Source organism: Pomacea canaliculata, linkage group LG8 (genome assembly GCF_003073045.1).
Source record: "Pomacea canaliculata isolate SZHN2017 linkage group LG8, ASM307304v1, whole genome shotgun sequence".
Lineage (NCBI taxonomy): Eukaryota > Metazoa > Mollusca > Gastropoda > Architaenioglossa > Ampullariidae > Pomacea > Pomacea canaliculata.
In genome coordinates this window covers 26,573,894-26,591,912 of record NC_037597.1, presented here as the reverse complement: position 1 = coordinate 26,591,912, position 18,019 = coordinate 26,573,894, and the positions used below count along the sequence as shown (strand labels likewise).

General features: G+C 40.3%; 2 protein-coding genes across 2 annotated transcripts; one reads left to right on the top strand and one right to left on the bottom strand.

Annotated features, from left to right (window-relative positions):
• The first annotated feature begins 39 nt into the window (after nucleotides 1-39).
• LOC112570978 lies at nucleotides 40-6,034 on the top strand. Its single transcript, XM_025249739.1, has 4 exons — nucleotides 40-2,384; nucleotides 3,105-3,141; nucleotides 3,782-4,162; nucleotides 5,045-6,034. The coding sequence occupies exons 1-4, from the start codon at nucleotides 2,283-2,285 to the stop codon at nucleotides 5,365-5,367; spliced, it is 843 nt and encodes a 280-aa protein (XP_025105524.1). The 5' UTR covers nucleotides 40-2,282; the 3' UTR covers nucleotides 5,368-6,034.
• On the bottom strand, nucleotides 6,033-16,360 carry LOC112570977 (epoxide hydrolase 4-like). Its single transcript, XM_025249738.1, has 6 exons — nucleotides 16,064-16,360; nucleotides 10,411-10,535; nucleotides 9,195-9,307; nucleotides 8,439-8,607; nucleotides 8,075-8,232; nucleotides 6,033-7,178 (listed from the first exon to the last, which is right to left on the bottom strand). Exons 1-6 carry the CDS (start codon nucleotides 16,265-16,267, stop codon nucleotides 6,985-6,987), a joined length of 963 nt encoding a protein of 320 aa, XP_025105523.1. The 5' UTR covers nucleotides 16,268-16,360; the 3' UTR covers nucleotides 6,033-6,984.
• Between the last annotated feature and the right edge of the window lie 1,659 nt (nucleotides 16,361-18,019).

Genomic DNA, 18,019 nt, shown 5'->3' with positions numbered 1-18,019 from the left:
GACATTGTTCACTTAAAGAAGGGGTGGGCAAAGTTTTCTTTTTATGTGCCGGTCTCAAAAATTCTAAACTATGCGGCGGATCGGTAACTTATCAAAATTCCACATCGTGACTACACAACAGACCTAGTGAAACTGGAATTACAAAATGCGTACATAATGGTGTTCACATCGAATTTAATTTGAAAAGTGAAGCTGTTTGAAGTCTTTCAAAATCTGGCCGCGTTTCCGATGTGACAGTTCGCAGAACTGCGGTCAAATGCTCGTCCCTCATCCGCGAAAGCAGATCGGACTTACTCTGCTTCATGGTCGAAAAAGTTTATTCGCACACATACGTTGATGCAACATCGCCACTATTCCCTTGGCAAATTCTTTAAAGTTCGGAAACGTGTCGTTACTGAGCAATTTGAAGAACTGGACAACGTTTTCTGGATTAAAAGAATCCTTCAACATTTGTGTTGCACTGTAAATCGGTCAGCTCAAGTTGCAGGCTATCTGGTGCACTTTCAAATTTCATGGTAAACGGATTAGACAGTATGTTCAACTTTCCATTTTTCTGAAATCCCCGAATCACCTCAAAAAACTCATCTTGCAGGTCACTCAACGTTTTGCTGTATTTTCTTGCCTTGCAGACACTGTCAACAAGTTCAGGGTAAGAAAGTATTTATATTTTCTTTCCTTCACTTGGGTTGAAAAGAAATCAAAGTTTCCGTTCAAACGCGACCATGGCAAAATATAATTTGTGAACAAGGATGTTTTTACATTGCAGGTTCATATTTTGTTCAAATGGAACATGACGTCAACAAGAAAATGGATTTTTCAAAGCTTAGCCACTGGACATCTGTGTGGTAGGGAGCATCTTTGTGATCGGCTTCAACGTCCTCCACCAATGATATGAACTATCGGTGGTTGAACTCTCTTGTTCTAATAAAGGTTACGATTTTCATCACAGTATTCACAACATGGTTCATGTCTAACACGTTTGTACAGTGCTTCTTGCAGGAGTTCAGGAAGAAGATGCTGATACAGTACCTTTAAAATTTTATAAAAACCCGTTTATGTTCGTTAGTCAGCCCTTTATATTTTGAAGGCGTCTTCTCAGCAAATAACTGCAAGTTTAAGGCTATATTATGTATACTTTATTACGTGCTTTGCAAATAACTTCAGGCGTAACTACCACCCACTTGCGATATGGGGCGATATCCTAAGCAATAAATAAAATTGTTCGTTCGTTGCTTGTCTATCCCCACCTTAATCTGTCTTCTTCTGCCTTCAGCGTGCCGTACCCCGAGGTATGATGAGCCACTTGCAGCAGCTAGACGATGGAACCCCTTACCATATTTACCTTGAATGCACACGACAGTCAAAAACAAATAGTAGACCATGTTATTGTTTTGGCTCTATTATCGACCTTGTAATTAAAGAACCAAAATGAGTAGCATGTGTTATCGACGAAACAACGCCAGTATTAATTATCTGTCCAGATGTCTCAATAATCAAGATAAGCACCAGTTTCGATCAATGCTGCTAACAAATAATATGCATGACATTAATTCGGACTTCATTATGTAGTGTAGTGGGAACACCCAGTCAGATGGTGTCATTACCAGACTTTTCCAGCTTTCTCTTGACTCTCCTTGTCCCCCGCTTATGGCGCACATCAACAATGCCAGTGCCCAACAAGCTGAATGTTACAGACTTGAAACTTTTTCGACCTGTGTTTTTCACGTCTGTTGTGGCCAAGTGTTCAGAAAGGGTTGTGGGAAGTTTGTTAACTTCCACTGTGGCTGATAGTCTGGATCCTGTGCAGTTTGCTTGCAAGCCACGTAGGGAAGGGAGAGGGTGTCTGATGCCACTCTCGCTCTTTTAGATGTTGTCCTGCAACACTTAGACTCCTCTGGCACCTATGTTCGGGTCCTGTTCCTAGATTATTTTTCAGCGCCTTCAACACGGTCCAGCCTTACCTTGTAGCCTACTAGACCTGTTCAGTTGCAGACTTTCATTAACCACTATTAACCCTCCTTCCCCCCATCTCTCTCTCTCACTCGTTCTGTGGACCAAGTGATCAAGTACGTCCAAGTAACAGACTGCACTACACACCGTCACCTGACAGGTTCGACATCTTATATTGATTACGGATCTCCTAACAGCAGCAGGTCAAGTTTATTTTAATAATGAGATTTAGTCATCGGTTAGCAGCCGGCGTGATTTGATCGGCGATACGTTGAAGACATCATTCAGATGATCACACCACACCAAGCACATCGCACGACTGCACTGTGGTCATGACTAGCTCCAGAATCTTCCTCCGCACCCCGTCATGGGCGACTCTGTTGATGTTGGTGCCGTGCTGCCTGGGACAAACGAGTCTTGTGACACTTCCTGAGGTATGGGCTCTAATTTATTTAATAATTGATGCTAAAAAGTTGTTGCTCGCTGTTACTACTACTATAAGACAACCTTGTGCCCAAGGTTCGACTATAACATCAAAGTAATGATCGAAGAGTTAAAACATGTTTTAGTTTACTTCATTCGTTCATTTTTCGGTTGTTTCATCAGCGATTTGGTTTATTTGCAAACAAAAGAGAACGGTCGGGCGCATCTGTGGGAATCAGATGTTTTGGTTCAAATCTCGTTTCTGGCAATCTCTTCTTTCCAGTGCGTATAAGCACCTGTTTACAGGACCAACTTTTTTTTTTTAACTGTAATATGGTGCAAAGCTCTAACTCCTCGGTACTTCTTTGAGGACGGATTGTGAAACCTCTCATTCCTGTAGGCTCTGGTAAAATGGCAGTTTTACAGCACTGCATGATAAAATATAGGAAAGTCTGTAACGAACACTTTCAGACACTAGACTTCGTCAGTCATTAACCGATGATGCACCTGGAGGTTTCAATAGATAGATACCGACAGTCGCAGTTGAATGGGAACATAGGAGTACAAAAAAGTTAAAATCTGAATAGTGGCTGCATAATCTATATCAGGGATGCCCAAACTTACGGCCCGCGGGCCATATAAAATGTCATAGGTAGAGAAGGCATTTTGACATTTGTATTCAGCCACAGAAGTTATTTCATATATATATATGTTTCTGTTTCTTGTCACAGGATGCTCCGAGCAACGAAAACAGAACAAATGGCCCAGGTAAATAAATATAATAAATTACTAAAGAAGAAAGCTCTTTCTGCCTTGTACTTCATACTTTTGCTGGTTAATTCGGAGCAAACTTTTTGGTTGCACTTTTGAGAAGTTCCAGACATGTTCATTTAAATTTGGTAAATATCTGGTAAATTCCTCGTCTGTTGTTTCATTGAAGATATTCAAGAATCCTCTGAGCTTCTACTGGCCACTGACTTCATCAGCTTTTGAGTTTATACATATTTCTGTGCACTCTCATAGAATAGTAATCACGTGGTGAGATAGCTAATCTCAAAATCTTTGACCCTATAGGTGACTGGAAAGCCATAAAATAACTCTCCTTCTATTATGAAAAATCTGTTTTCTTTAGGCAGTCAATAATCGCAAAATCAAAACAACAGCTGTACACAATGAGCACCTGAGCAACATCGCGTAACATGGAACTATTTTTGAAAATATTCTGTACACACCTTCTACCCATCTCCCTGATTCTCTCTCTCTCTCTTTATTTCTTTCAGTAGATAATCTAAATTAAACGGCTTTTTTTTCGCGGCATATTTTTCATTAAATGGCTTTTTTCTTTAGCATTGAAAAAAAATAAAATCAGTTTGTGTACATTCCAATACAACGGCTGTTTCTGTTGCAGACGGTAATTCAAATCAAACGACTGCTTTTGGCGACCCCATGTTGGTGCCCAAGACTCTCCTAGAGATCGTAGGTCTGGTTCCTAACATTACACAGTCATCTTCAGCGGGAGTACGATCCTCTAACCTCAATGAATACAACAACGACGACAACGAAAGTATCGCTGCCGGCGACGGCGACATCGACGATGAAGACTTCGATGAAGATGCCGTTTTGCGGGAGAAGATGGCTGAAGTGTTGCGGCGCCTCGCTCATCCTAATGTGACAGGAGAGAATGGGGGGATGGAACCTTTGGACAAGGAGTTCTACGGGGCCTTCACCAGCAGGTCGGAGCTGCCGAGAGGCCAGTGTCTCATCGCCATCATCTGGGAGGCCGCCCGGCGTACGTCACTATTGTATTCCATGTTTTTCTTGTAGTTAGACGGGGAATAGGTCTTATAGCTTAGTATACTAACAGAATGGTTCATTGAGTCTGGGCATGTTGAAGGCAGAGATTATAACCGTCTCCTTTCCCGCCATCTGTCATCAAAGCTGGGTGGGGAGGGGGTTTCCAGTCAAAGGCAGAGCGGGCGAGCATAGAAAATTCAAACTGTTCCGAAAGCAGTTGCTTTAGTTAATAGTTAAACTATCAGGCCATATAGCACCCGTCCTATTTAGCTTTAACTTTAACCTCAGCACGTTCGAACGAAAGGAGCAGGTGAATAGCCGTACTGATAGAGCGCTTAAGAAACTTTCGAGTTAAAGGTTTTGGAGAAGAGTGTGTTACTTTCTCCGATCTCACCACAAGAACAAACAGAACACTCTCATGGGTTCCAAGCCCTCCTGCCCTCTTCGCACGACTTCTCTCCAAAACATCCCCGCACTTCCATCCTGTCACTAGTCGACCCCTTCCCGCTCTCCTTAATTCGGTCACGGGGTTAGTACCCGGCCAGTAACTATTCCCCACCGCCATGTTTTTACCAGTGTCCTGTGTGTTTGCTTATGCGTGCCGTGTTCCCTGCCACTGTAACATTAAAGAAAAAGCGGCCGTCATGAGAGCTCACACATAAACAGATCACTCCACATCTGACCAGGTTTTCGGTGTCCCATTCAATTGACGGTTAAAAACAAAACAGAAAACGTTTGTGTTAATGAGAGAGCGTGCATGTGTGTGTGTGTGAGAGAGAGAGGTTGATGTGAGTGTGTGTTAGCCTCGTGCGCGTGCGCCCACGCGTCCTTACATTATTCTGAGCCATTTTGCATGTACATCTTGTGGTCATTTCAGCCTCTGCAACTTTCGAAGAGCTGCTGGTCCTCTTGGACGACATGCAGGACGACCTGGAAGACATGCAAGACGACCTCCTGACCCTGATGGAGGACATGATGTACAGAGATCTCTTCGAAGAAGAATATTACTACGAAGACGATGAATTCTACGACTACAACGAGAACCTGTACGATGAGAGCTTTCCTTCTGTCGCCGACCCTGATTACTACCAGCACGACGTTCCGGACTTCGACAACGACGACGACTTCGACGAAGGTGCACGCGAGGAAGCTGACGCCGACAACGATCGGTTGCTGCTATTTGCACCCTGGATGCACTAGATTGGGAGTACGCTCGATCTGTTGTGGAGCTTGCTTTGTGATGTCGCCAGACATACTTATTTGTCGCTTGCTAAATCCCGCATCTTCCTGCAAGCGTCTTTCATGGGAGAATGTTGGGTAGGGGGAGGGGGAGAGGGAAAGGTTTTGTTAAAAAGCATGTCGGCATGAAACTTGCTGGCTACTGGCTTCTACATGGTGGGTATCTTTCTTCATTCTATAGTTATCTGTGGTCTGCGGTCTAGCCAGGCAGGCTGCTGCAGGCTGTTTTTCGTCTCCAGTCCTCTGTTTTCAGGATGTCTTTTATCTTTTGCCTCCTGTTGCCCTCACAAACAGTTAAATAAACATGAAATGTTCGACAACCCCCTTCCCTTCGACCCTTTTCTTCTTGAAGTCGGGAACATTATTTAATATCATCTTTATAAATGTTAAGGTTTCGAGATGTTAATGGGGCTTGTTAAATTACAACAAGAATTATTTTTTTTTTTTTGCAACAGGCAGAAAATATTGTCTTGAAAATCCTCCCGAACGTACTGATTACTTCACAGAAACTAAAAATAGTCTTTCTAGACTGTGAAGGTTTTCAGAAAAATTGTTTCTCTTCAAATTAAGCTAATGAAAATAAAATTGTGTGGTATTCTCAATGTTTATTAAAAAAAAACCTCACGCATGTTCATATTTTTTTAATTGTTTCTGAAACAGAACGCAAAGGTATGATTTGTGTCACAGTCTGTGATGGCAAGGCATTATACGAACTAGTGTTTTACGTTGAACCAGCAACTAAAGGTATAATGTATCATGGTAAACAGATGCCACATGCAGAGAAAAGAAATACTGTGCCAGAGAAAATAAGCTCACGGAAGAGTGCAGTTCACGGAAAACATTATGAGCAGCATTATTATCAGACCTTTGCAACTTGTCCAATAGGCAGTTAGGAACACAAGAGTTGCAATAATCTAGCCAGGACAATACAAAAGCAGACATTTGATATTTTATATTAGTGCAACAACAGTCGTAAAACCAGGCAGAGTAAACACAATGGGGAGGATACCACTTGAAATTTCCCTGGACATTTCTTTTGTCTCTTGACACCACCTGTTGATCTGGTTTCCTTTTTGTTTGTTGTTTTTTTTTTTTTGGTTTTTTGTTGTTTTTTTTTTTGTTTCCAAATGTTTGAAAATCTTTTTTACCACTCAAACTCTTTTCCACAAGAGATCACGCCATCACAACTGTTCTTTCACTACAAACACCAAGTGAGGTAGCAATAATTAAACCCCACTAGTGACAATGCTGTGCATCACAAGGTAAGATCTGAAGACGCCATTCATCTCCCCAATTGACAATGACTATTACAAAATTTTAAAATAGTGAAAAATTTCAAAGACCTAGAAAGGCAAATCAAAAGAGGTGCTGGAAATGAATACATTTGGTGTCAGTCTCAATCCATAACTCAGAATAAGATATATGCAAAAAAGAAAACATGGGTAGGATACTAAAAAAAAAAATTAAAAAATCTGGCAGTCTTTTATTTCTCCGACTCAGCCAGAAACTCTCGCATGTATTTGTTGACAAGATCTGGTCTGTCCATCTGCAGCCAGTGGCTGGCATCCTCGATGTACTTTAACACCACCTTGCCTGTGCAGCATTCACGGGACATTTCTGCAAGTCTGTTATCCAACGCTGCATCCTCTGTACCCATAGCAGCAGGGTAGGCACGCTGATCCCTTTAGATCGTGATCCGGACTGGTCGGGTGGTCTTCTCTCTCCTCCAAAGCCAGCACGATAAAAGTTAATCGGCCCGGTCAGACCACTGCCTATGTTAAAAACAAACAAACAACAAAAGCTTTCGGAGGAAGACGAGTACTTGTATGTCAATCATGACCAACAAGAATGCAGTAATTTTTCAGTAGTCAATGTGGATGCCCACAGAATGAAATGATCGCTTTCAACAGGGTATTTGTGATTATCGTCATCAGAAGCAACAATTACAGAGGCGATTGAGGAATGGTTTGGGGAGGTGAATTTTCCTCCTTCAGAAGGTCTCCAACTGATTAGCCCATGCAGGGAAAAAACCCTCGTCTAGGAGGGGTTACTCCATCAAGAGTAAGTAGCGTGTTTAATCCAGCGTCGATGGCCCCTACCCTGCTCTACTTTGTAATCTCAACTCGGGGAGATTTGAATGTCGTGACTCGGGCAAGTCTTCTTCTTTCACATTCCGTGGTTGAGTACTTTTCTAACTTCGTTCCCGTCGAATATTCTATGACTGAACAGTGTTCACTAAGTACTCCGTGTCACGGTTAACCCTTTTCCCGCTGACATTCTCATTTATTGTCGCTTACATGCTATATCTACTTTTGCAGTTCGATCATAAGTAGCGAAGGGGTTAAACAAACCTAAAAACATGGAGGAACCGACTGCAGAATTAGCCTTGTGGAACAGCAAATTTCACTTCAATGAGATTCAACATTTTGTCTTTAATTATGACTCTTTGTGTTCGGTTCTACAGAAAGAATTTGAGAAGTTGGATAGATCAACTATGAAGCTTGTAAAATTGTATTTTTTTTAATGAACAAAGTCGTTTGCAAAGTCTATGAACAGGGCTGCAGTATATTATCATTTATATTTCTGAAGTACTGTTCTAGCATAGATGATCGATCAGTGCAGTGGTTGTTTTAGTAGGGCTGAATATGAAAATATGAACATGACTTACGACTGAAGGTGTACTTGTATGCTTCAATATCTTCATCTGACATTCTGTCAGAACGAACCCCGCTGTGCTTGCCACGAAAAAGTTGATCAAGAATGGCATAATCTTGAAGCCTAAACATGAGTTCTGGCAAAAAGGGAAGCTGGAAGAAATAGATGTACCTGAAAAACAAACCTCCAGTTAGATTCATGCCTACAGATTGAGGAAATGATGGACTTATTGTTTACTGATCTCCTCTAGGCATTTTCTCCAAACCTTCAAACATAAACATGATTTATGACTGACAGTGTACTTGTAGATAATTCGTGCAAAACAGTCTTTATAATATCTAATTCACTTAAATGTTACAAAGTGCTTCAGCACCTACCAGGACATTTTAGCCTGTTTCAGGCTTGACCGAAGGTGCTTCTGGAAAACTTTGAAATTGGGACAGTTGAGAATGATGAGGTGGTTCACAAGGTCTGGAAAGGTTTCAGCGAACATCCAACAGACAACTCCTCCCCAGTCATGTCCAACGAGGACACAATCACTGTAACCTGCACAAAGTGAAGCAATCTAACGCATGTTTATGTTTTGTAAAAGCTGACACTATTGAAGTTGCCCAGCATTCTTCACATGACTTATACCTATATACTGCTACCATATCTGATACAGTCGGACCTCGATAAGTCATGTAACACAATTTGAGTGGCTTTCAACTAAAAATTCTTGAACAGAATCTGGCTATTTCTCAGTAATTGTAAAAGTAACCTGATGATCTTACTTCAAGAATTCGGCTATTTTTCAGATATTCTACAACTGTTTTTGAGACCAGCCTCCATTTTTTTTTCGCTTTAGTAAAGTGCTTTGAGCACACTTTTAACGGTGGAGAAAAACACCACACAAATCGACATATTTTTATTAACCCTATATATTACACGAGAATGATCAATATAACATGTAATCACTAAATGTAAATTGATACATGTTCCACAAAGGCTACAGTGTATACATATTTACATGTAGCCTCTAAATAAAGTTTAAAACAAATTCTTTTAAATGATGAGAACACTTCAGATTTCATTACAGCACTCAATATGTAACAAACATTGGCAGAAAAGGAAGCTCTTCCTTGCAGTCTCACCTAAAGCAGTTATCAGCTGTTTTATGTCTGCAACAAGCTTTGCTGTTTTATAGTTGGATTTTCCTGCTGGTTTATCAGTTTCATTGTAGCCCCTTAGGTCAACTGCAACAACCCTGAATGAGCACAATCTGTTTAATTAGTGTTATTGTTTTTATCTTAAAGACAGCCATTTGACCTAGCTAGCAATTCCATGGCCTTTTAGTTTAGTCCCATTATTTATTGGTTGCAATACAATGTTCTGAAGAATGTAGATGGGCGAAGTAAATCTTAAAGTTGTTCTGACTAATGCATGCACGTGTAAATGCAAACCTGCATGCAAAAAGTATTCACAGATTCTCCCGCCCTCTCACACACATGCACACAATCATTAAAAATTATTCTCAGTCTAAATCACACTTAAAGCCCAAACTAAGATGGGAAAGAATGGTTCAACCCAAGGGAGGGAAGGGAGAAGCACACAGTGCTAGCTATCCGAGTGATCATTCTTTGGTAGTTGCTTCCACCTGGCCCAACAAGTACCCTCAACTGCCTCTGCCATATTGAATCCATTCTTTCCCTCTGGACAGTCATTCAGCCTTTAAGTTTAAAGTAAAATTATCTATTTTTAAAATTTTATGGCAGACTTCTCTTTCCAAATCACCTTACCAAATTATATCTCTCCTATAAACGTTGGCGAAGTTAAATATGAAATGTAGTTCTAATCTGCACACAGTTTCAGTAAGGTATCCCTATCATTAACCTGTAACAAAAATAATTTGTGGCTTTTAAAATTGTGTGAAAAGTCCACATGCATTGACCTAACTTCTAACTCTTGATGTCAATAAAGGCCACAGCTAGTGCTTGAGCTTCAAGAACATGTAAATAAGCTGTTTTCACAATAGTAAACTTAATTTGTGACATTGCAATGAGGTTACCTTTGCTTAAGTGACAGTGCTCATGTTCAAAGCATCTTATCTCCCCAACACAAAAGAAGAAAAGAGTGCTTGCATTTTAGGGATCAGTTCCTCCTAAAGAACTTATAGCCATATCAAAATACATTCAAGTAAAATAACAAACAACCATTCATGTGAAAAAGCCGTCTTTCATTCCTTGCTTTGCAAGAGATTCTCTTGGATCTGGTCTCATGAATGTTTAGGGTGAGTACTCCCAGACATCTATGTTCCTTGGCAGCAAAACAATGTATATATATATAAAACAATTTTAAGTCAAAGTTAACCTGTAACGGTCCTTGAACTCTTTCAGCTGATAGCGCCAAGAGTACCAGAACTCTGGGAAGCCATGAACCAGCAGCATTAGTGGTTTATCTTCACTTCCATTGCTCACATAATGCATACGGATATCCTACAAAACATAATGCGAAAATGTGTTGAGCAAACGTGGGTGCCAAAAACATGCATTGATTAAGCTGCAAAAATGAGAGGGGACAAATAAACACAATAAACTGTTTTTAAAAAAAGAGAAAATAAAGTTTCAGTAATGATCAGCACAGAAATGTATTTTAAAAATTCATACATTTCCATTAGTTTATGACAAACCTCAGTTATAGTCCTATAGAGTAGAAAATGCATGTTAGCAATGAATAATTGTGAGGAAGTGTAATGACTGAGATAAACAATTAAGGAACAAATCAACTGGTCATTTTTGCACCATAAAACATAGATGCTAATCTCAATAACTGGTCTGTTTATGCTTTACTATACAAAAAATGTATTGTCTGAAGCATGTGTGACTTCTTGTTCACACCAGAGGTCGAGAGGTATATTTACAGATTGTATACTGTAGCTGCTGACTTAAAAGTACCCCAAAGAAAATAGGGGAGGGAAACTAAGTAGAGGGGAGTTGTGTGCCCTTAATGGTCTTTAATGAACTGACAGGGATATTTTAGTTGTTTGTATTATAATAGAAATAATATTGTATTAAATGATACCCATTCCTTCCTAAAGTGTGGTTGTGCTTTGCTTACACAGGTTCCCAGGGATACAAAATATCAATACATGGGATGGTGCAAAAAAGGACCTTAAAAGGACTTTCATGCATTCGAAAGGACCTAAGTGGACAGTCATCAATGCTTAAGTTTTTCTCTTGTGTGGTGGAAAGATGTATTATTTATGAATCTGTGGTCTTCTCTATGTTCTCAAATACATGTATTTCTAGTAATAAATAATCAAAGAGTTAATTTTGATGCCTGTCTGCCATATTTAGATTAGATAACTTAAAAAGTGTCCTTAGCGCGCTGATAACATACACCATTAATGTTCCAAGTTTTCTAGAAACTAAAGTAATAATAATTGCAAAACCTGAAAGCCATTCTTTTGGTGTAACAAAAGTCAGTTCACGTGTCTCTCTCTCGCACACACACTCTAATGGGAGAGAGAGAGAAATAGAGCTATGCAACAGTAGTACTAGAAGATCAAAGTTCAAGAAAGAGTAAGTTTCTAAAGACTTTTTTGAAAAAAAGAGCGTTTTTTTGCGAATACGGAAGGGCAACTAGTGTTGTACAGATGTGTAGACCAAACATTTTCTTTGTGATACAGAGGAATGCCAAGGATGGAGGATCAGATGAGGAATGAAAAGAGTGTGATCCTAATGCTAAACCAAAGATGGGAATGAGTTGAAAACTGTCAAGCATTACAAGCCCATTTATTTTAACCTTGAGATATTATTTAAGCATTCTTATTACACATACATGTAACACATGCAAACATATACATAAACAGCAGATGATATAAATACACATAAGATTAAGATTACAAAATGACAAAGAATCCATCTACTATAAGCAAAAGTTTCATTGATGAAATTCAATTCTTTGTCACCCTACAGCTTTACCAATACTAAACAATACAATTTCTTACACAACCTAATTTCCTTAAATAGTTCTGGTTTTTTAACATGTTCCATAGCATACATGTTACAGAATTGTGCAGGCTATTTAAACTGAAATAAACATTAATTCTGAATGTCACAATTCAACACCTTTTAATTTCTCTGTAATCTATCAATGTCTGACTGAATCTTTGTTATCTCCCTTCTTCTTGTCTTTGGCTAACAAACGCATGTTGTTAGATCTTTCAATAAGTGAAAAACTTTTTTGCTCTTCAGCCTGGAAAACTATGTCTGTCAGCCAGTTCCAGCAGGTGTCGTTCTTCGGCACTGGTGGTCTTTAGCCTTTTTGTGAGTATTACCAGCTCATCTCCTAATCTCTTTCTGTGGACCTGCTTTTCTCTCTGTTTCCTTCTGCTGCTTCTGCTCAGAGAGGTAAACGTTCATACCTGCCATAGGACTAGAAGGGATATCATCAGTGGTTTGGAGATCTCAACATTTTCCACCCCTCCACACTGTGAATATGATCAAGAATTACTCTGCGTGCTTTTAGTGCAGTCTGACTAAGATTGTCAGCTACTGTTTCTTTGTTGAAGAAAATCCTCTTTCCACTGTAGCTTGACCATGAGAGAGTAGGAGTAACTGTCTGACAACAGACCACAACACCTGAAACTCTGCTTTCCAGCAAGGGCATCATAAAACCAACTATCCAGTCTTTGTGTCATAGGGTCAAAAGCTTACTACCACACTCACCTGCAGAACTGTCAAGAAAATTACGGAACTCTGACAATACCTTGTCACAAGTCACATCATCAAACCTTTTCACACCTTGGCAATACAACAAAACCTTTTTCATTTTTTGTATGATTTGTCTTTTTCCCCATGGTCTTTGGTTAAGAAAGTTATGTTTCTCACTAGGGTGTACTTCAGTGGAGATTTATCCTGCAATTTTAGAACAACTGCTTTTCAAAAAATCTCTGCATTCAGCTCTGAAGGCCATGAGAGTTCATCGTTTACTGATGACTGTTTCTTGCTAGCAGCCAGTAGTCTATCAACCCTGAAGCCAAGTTCGATCATGCTCAGATTGACATGGTTAGAACTGTTGCATATATCAACCTGCACAAGTTGGAGGGGCAGTTTCACATTTATTAAGTACATTTGACTTGATAAATTTGTGCATCAGATTTTTCATAATGTCATGTAAGTCTAAACAAAGGAAAGGAAGAAGAGGCTGATCAGCTTGGTATTTTCTCAAAAAGGTTCAAGTATACTGGCAATTAAACTAAAGAAAGCCAGACGACATGAAAGCAAAGGGGTAGATAAGACTCCAGCTTTTACAATATCAAAGATTTGTTCTTTGGCAATGTTATTTTTTCTCCATTGCAGCTTTGACAAATTTTCCAAGTATGGAAGCATAACAATTGCTTTTTCAGCAACAGAATTGTTTTCAAGCCATCGGTGAGCACAGAACTTGGCTGGAAAAGATGTGGAACCAGTTACTTTTATATAATCTTCTCTTCTGGCTGGGCTGTCTCTGAACAAGATATAAGCAGAATGTAAGAAATGACTCAAGCTCCCATTGAGAAGCCTCGCACCCACGCCTAAATGCATTGTGCATAACATGGAGTCCACAGCTGCCACATTTAACAAACCAACATTGTGATTTAATCATTGTCGTTATTAATTTTTCTCAAGAAGGTTTAGGTTTTACAGAAGGTCCATCCATAGAAATTTGAAGTAAATTAGCTTGCTTGAAGTTTGATTCGCTAATTACCTTACTGAACTTTTGTTGAAGGTCTATGGCCGCGGAATGACCAAAAATTCCGAGGTCAGGTAATGAGTCTTACAGCATTGTCACTCAGTAACGAACATGGAAATCCAGCTTTTAGTTTGAGTCTTATGGTTAGAAGATTCATCAAACAAAAGAACATACTCAGGCGACGAATTTACACAGTCAGAAGCAATTTCGAAAAGTGAGGAGCAAGCCAAATGAAGTTAGATAACTGGCTTTTGTTTGACCGCACTTAAATTCTGCAGCTACTTGGCTGTCTGGGAACATAAGTCGAAACAGTTCAGCAGACTTTTCAGCAGATCTGAAACTGTAGTGTGATTCCACAATCTTGAGAGTCCACAGGATCTCTGCCTTCAATCGTTCATTGCTCATCACGAAACCTATTCAAGAAAACATTTAAGTTACCATTATGTCTGTAAACATTATGTTCTGTCTGAATAAAAGACAGGTTTCAAAAAGCAATAAATTAATGACATGATAATATAAATAATACTAAACTAAGTTAAAGTATAAAGATGGCAGCATAGTTGAAAATGAAAGTTATTTCAGCTAACTGATTTAGCTTTAATGTTAAATGTTTGATTTTAAAAATCCAAAAAATAATGTATTTGCTGGTAAAATAGGATAATAAGCATACATTATTAATTATACTTTCTTTTAATCTTTCCTGATCAGATGCCAAAAATTCAGATCAATTTTCTGCAGCAAAGCTGTAGTAAGATTCGTGATTGTATAAAACTCTATTTGTAGTTCGAATCATGAGAAAATGAAAATCTCAACTTTTTAATTTAAATAATTCTTTGCTATTTAACTGATCTTTAAGCTATTGGCTTCACCGTAAATTAGACGATAGGCTTAATAAAGAGTGGAAAAAAACCGCAAAATGTTATGCACGCTTTAATTTAATGTGTTTTTCTAAGTACCCACATCGTTAATAATGAATCGCTAAAGATAAATAATTGTCAACTTACTGGACAACTTGCAGAGCTGGTCGGTGCCGTCTGATTTTGAGCGGGCTGTGGATGTTCTCGATGACGAAAGTAATCAGTTACCAAAAGCGCGCATCTTCAGAAAATACTTTTATTTGCCTTTGGTGTCTTTTCGGTAACCATGTGCTGTTTCAGAACACTTTCGCCCATTGATGAAAGATTCAGAGATTATTTTGCAGGCAGCACATCGTGCCAAATGTTTATTGCTCGAGTCTTTTATTAACCAATCTTTATACTTGTCTTCCTTTAGCCACTTCTCCTGAAAGAGAGCACTTCCCGGCATCTTTCAATTGTTAAGCAGACAAAGAAATGTGGTCGACACGACGAGAGTGAACTCGCGAAAGGCGAAACGGACGTTCCCGCCGCGAGCGAGACTGGGTAGTCATGTGATTAAAATAGCAATGCAGCGAAAAATCGTCGGTATTTTGCGCCAAAGTCTACTCCGGAAATAAATTTGTTGTAATATTTTATCGATAAAAGGACTTAAAAGGGTCACAGAGAAAATGTAAGGACCTGTGTGAGAATTTGAAAGGACCGCATGGCAAATAAAAGGACTTAAAAGGCCTTTTGGCGAAAATTCAATATAAAAGGACTTAAAAGGACCTTGCAAGGACCTGGGAACCCTGTTACATTGTGGTGTACTAAACAGGCCCGTTTTGTTGCCATGAGCCCTCCGCCAGTGCCATACCAATTGCTCTGCTATTTGTAACCAAGCAATGTAGTTTTTTTTATCTCACTAATACACAGGCAACTGTCCTATTAGGTATTATGGCAATTGTGCTATTATGTATATCACGTGACTAATCTGTATTGTGTTTGTAAAGTTTAGTTTTTCTTTACATAAAACAACGAATGTCAGCGACGACACTATAGAATGCGGGCCTTTACAGACATAACACAGCGCGGTAATAAATGACGTAGTGTTGTAGTACTGTAAATAGCGCAACAGCTTCCGAATAATATTTATAATAATAATAACAGAAAAGATATGCAATTCTAGCGAATGCACCGTGAAAACTACGGATTATCTCCATCTCCCGAGGTATCATCCCACCATATGCTGGCGCTATAGTCACGGGCTAGTCAATCTCTCCTGCTCGCCACCCCATGGAGCTGGCTTTGCGAAATTACATCAAGATTGTAAATGTTACGACTCGATAAATGGTCGAATCAGCCAGAAAGACTGGCATCAGTTATTTAAATTTTAACTAGGACAAATATTAATTATCATTCAGTAATAACAAAAGAGAAACAAAATTCCTCACTTCTAAATGGGCGTAACCGTGAGTTCCAAGGCTGGAATCCTCTAAACATGCAGGTGGCTTGTTTCTCTTCTGCTGGCTAAACACTTTGCTGGGACCAACTTTCACACAGTCGATGACAATTTTACACAGCGCCAGTAAACCGATGAAACTGCCAAGCATGAGCACGACGATTCTTTGAATGACCCTTTCAGCCAGGCCCCCCATTTTGCGCTGGTTTGTGGATCCTTGTGCAAAATCTCAGCGGACTGGATGCAGTGGACTTTGATCTGAGCCCCCGAACATGCGGAGTAACTCGCTCTTGTGATGCCCCCGCACTGCACGCAGTTACATCCCCATGCACGAGGTGGGCTTGCTGCGTTCTGCTCACCCAACAAATGCACGAACAAGAAGTTGGATATTAATAATAATGGGAAGGTTTAACGCGCAGCATCACGACCAAGATAGATCGCACTCTGTGCTCAGACCAATAATGATAAATGAAAGATAACACCCAGTAGACAGTGAGGTATGAATAGACACTGCATGAACAACATAAGATGAGGTACAAGATAACAGCCAGTAGACAGTGAGGTACGTATAGACACGCTGAACAATATAAAGATGTGGTACAAGCAATGGATGAAGGTATGAAGGGATGTAGATACTATAAACAGTGTAAGATGGAGTCGTTACATGATGGTTAGCATGACAGTATTGCCAGAGTTAAGAATAGTAATTCAGGGATAGTACTTTGTGTACAAATATGTTTTCAGTGAGCGTGTGAATGTAGCCTTGTAGTCCGAGTGGTGAATGCGATGTGGAAGAGAGTTCCTCTGTTTAGCAATACAGAGGGAGAACGTCCGTTGTCCGTATGTGTCTGTCTTTGTGGGAGGGAGGATTAAATGCGGGAGTGTGGTGAGGAACCAAGGTTTGGGCAGGAGTGTGGGCAGACATGATTTCAGTAAAGAAGTGGGTTCCAAGCCCTTTTACTTTAAAGCCAGTCGATGGTTCTGGCTAAGGTGAAACCTCCACACCACACACTCGCGCTCTCGATGAATCGTAGCTCCCACCTCTGCTCTGTCTCCTCACGTTCTGTCCTGCCCACTTCTCGACTTCTCTCCACAACATCCCCGCACTTCCATCCTGTCACTAGTCGACCCCTTCCCGCTCTCCTTAATTCGGTCACGGCGTTAGTACCTGGCCAGTAACTATTCCCCACCGCCAAGCCTGTACCTGTCCTGTGTGTTTGCTTATGCGTGCCGTGTTCCCTGCCACTATAACATTAAAACAAAAGAGGCCGTCATGAGAGCTCGCACATAAGCAGATTACTCCACATCTGACCAGGTTTTCGGTTTCCCATTCAATTGACAGTAAAAAAAAATGTGTTAATGAGAGAGCGTGCATGTGTGTGTGTGAGAGAGAGAGAGGTAGATGTGTGTGTTAGCCTCGTGCGCGTGCGCCCATACGTCCTTAGATTATTCTGAGCCATTTTGCATGTACATCTTGTGGTCATTTCAGCCTCTGTAACCTTTGAAGAGCTGCTGGTTCTCTTGGAAGACATGCAAGACGACCTCCTGACCCTGATGGAGGGCACGATGTACAGAGATCTATTCGGAGAAGAATACTACTACGAAGACGATGAATTCTACGACTACAACGAGAACCTGTACGATGAGAGGTTTCCTTCTGTCGCCGACCCTGATTACTACCAGCACGACGTTCCGGACTTCGACAACGACGACGACTTCGACGAAGATGCACGCGAGGAAGCTGACGCCGACAACGATCGGTTGCTGCTATTTGCACCCTGGATGAACTAGATTGGGAGTACGCTCGATCTGTTGTGGAGCTTGCTTTGTGATGTCGCCAGACATACTTATTTGTCGCTTGCTAAATCCCGCATCTTCCTGCACGCGTCTTTCATGGGAGAATGTTGCAGGAGGGGGAAGGAGGTTGTTAAAAGCATGTCTGCATTAA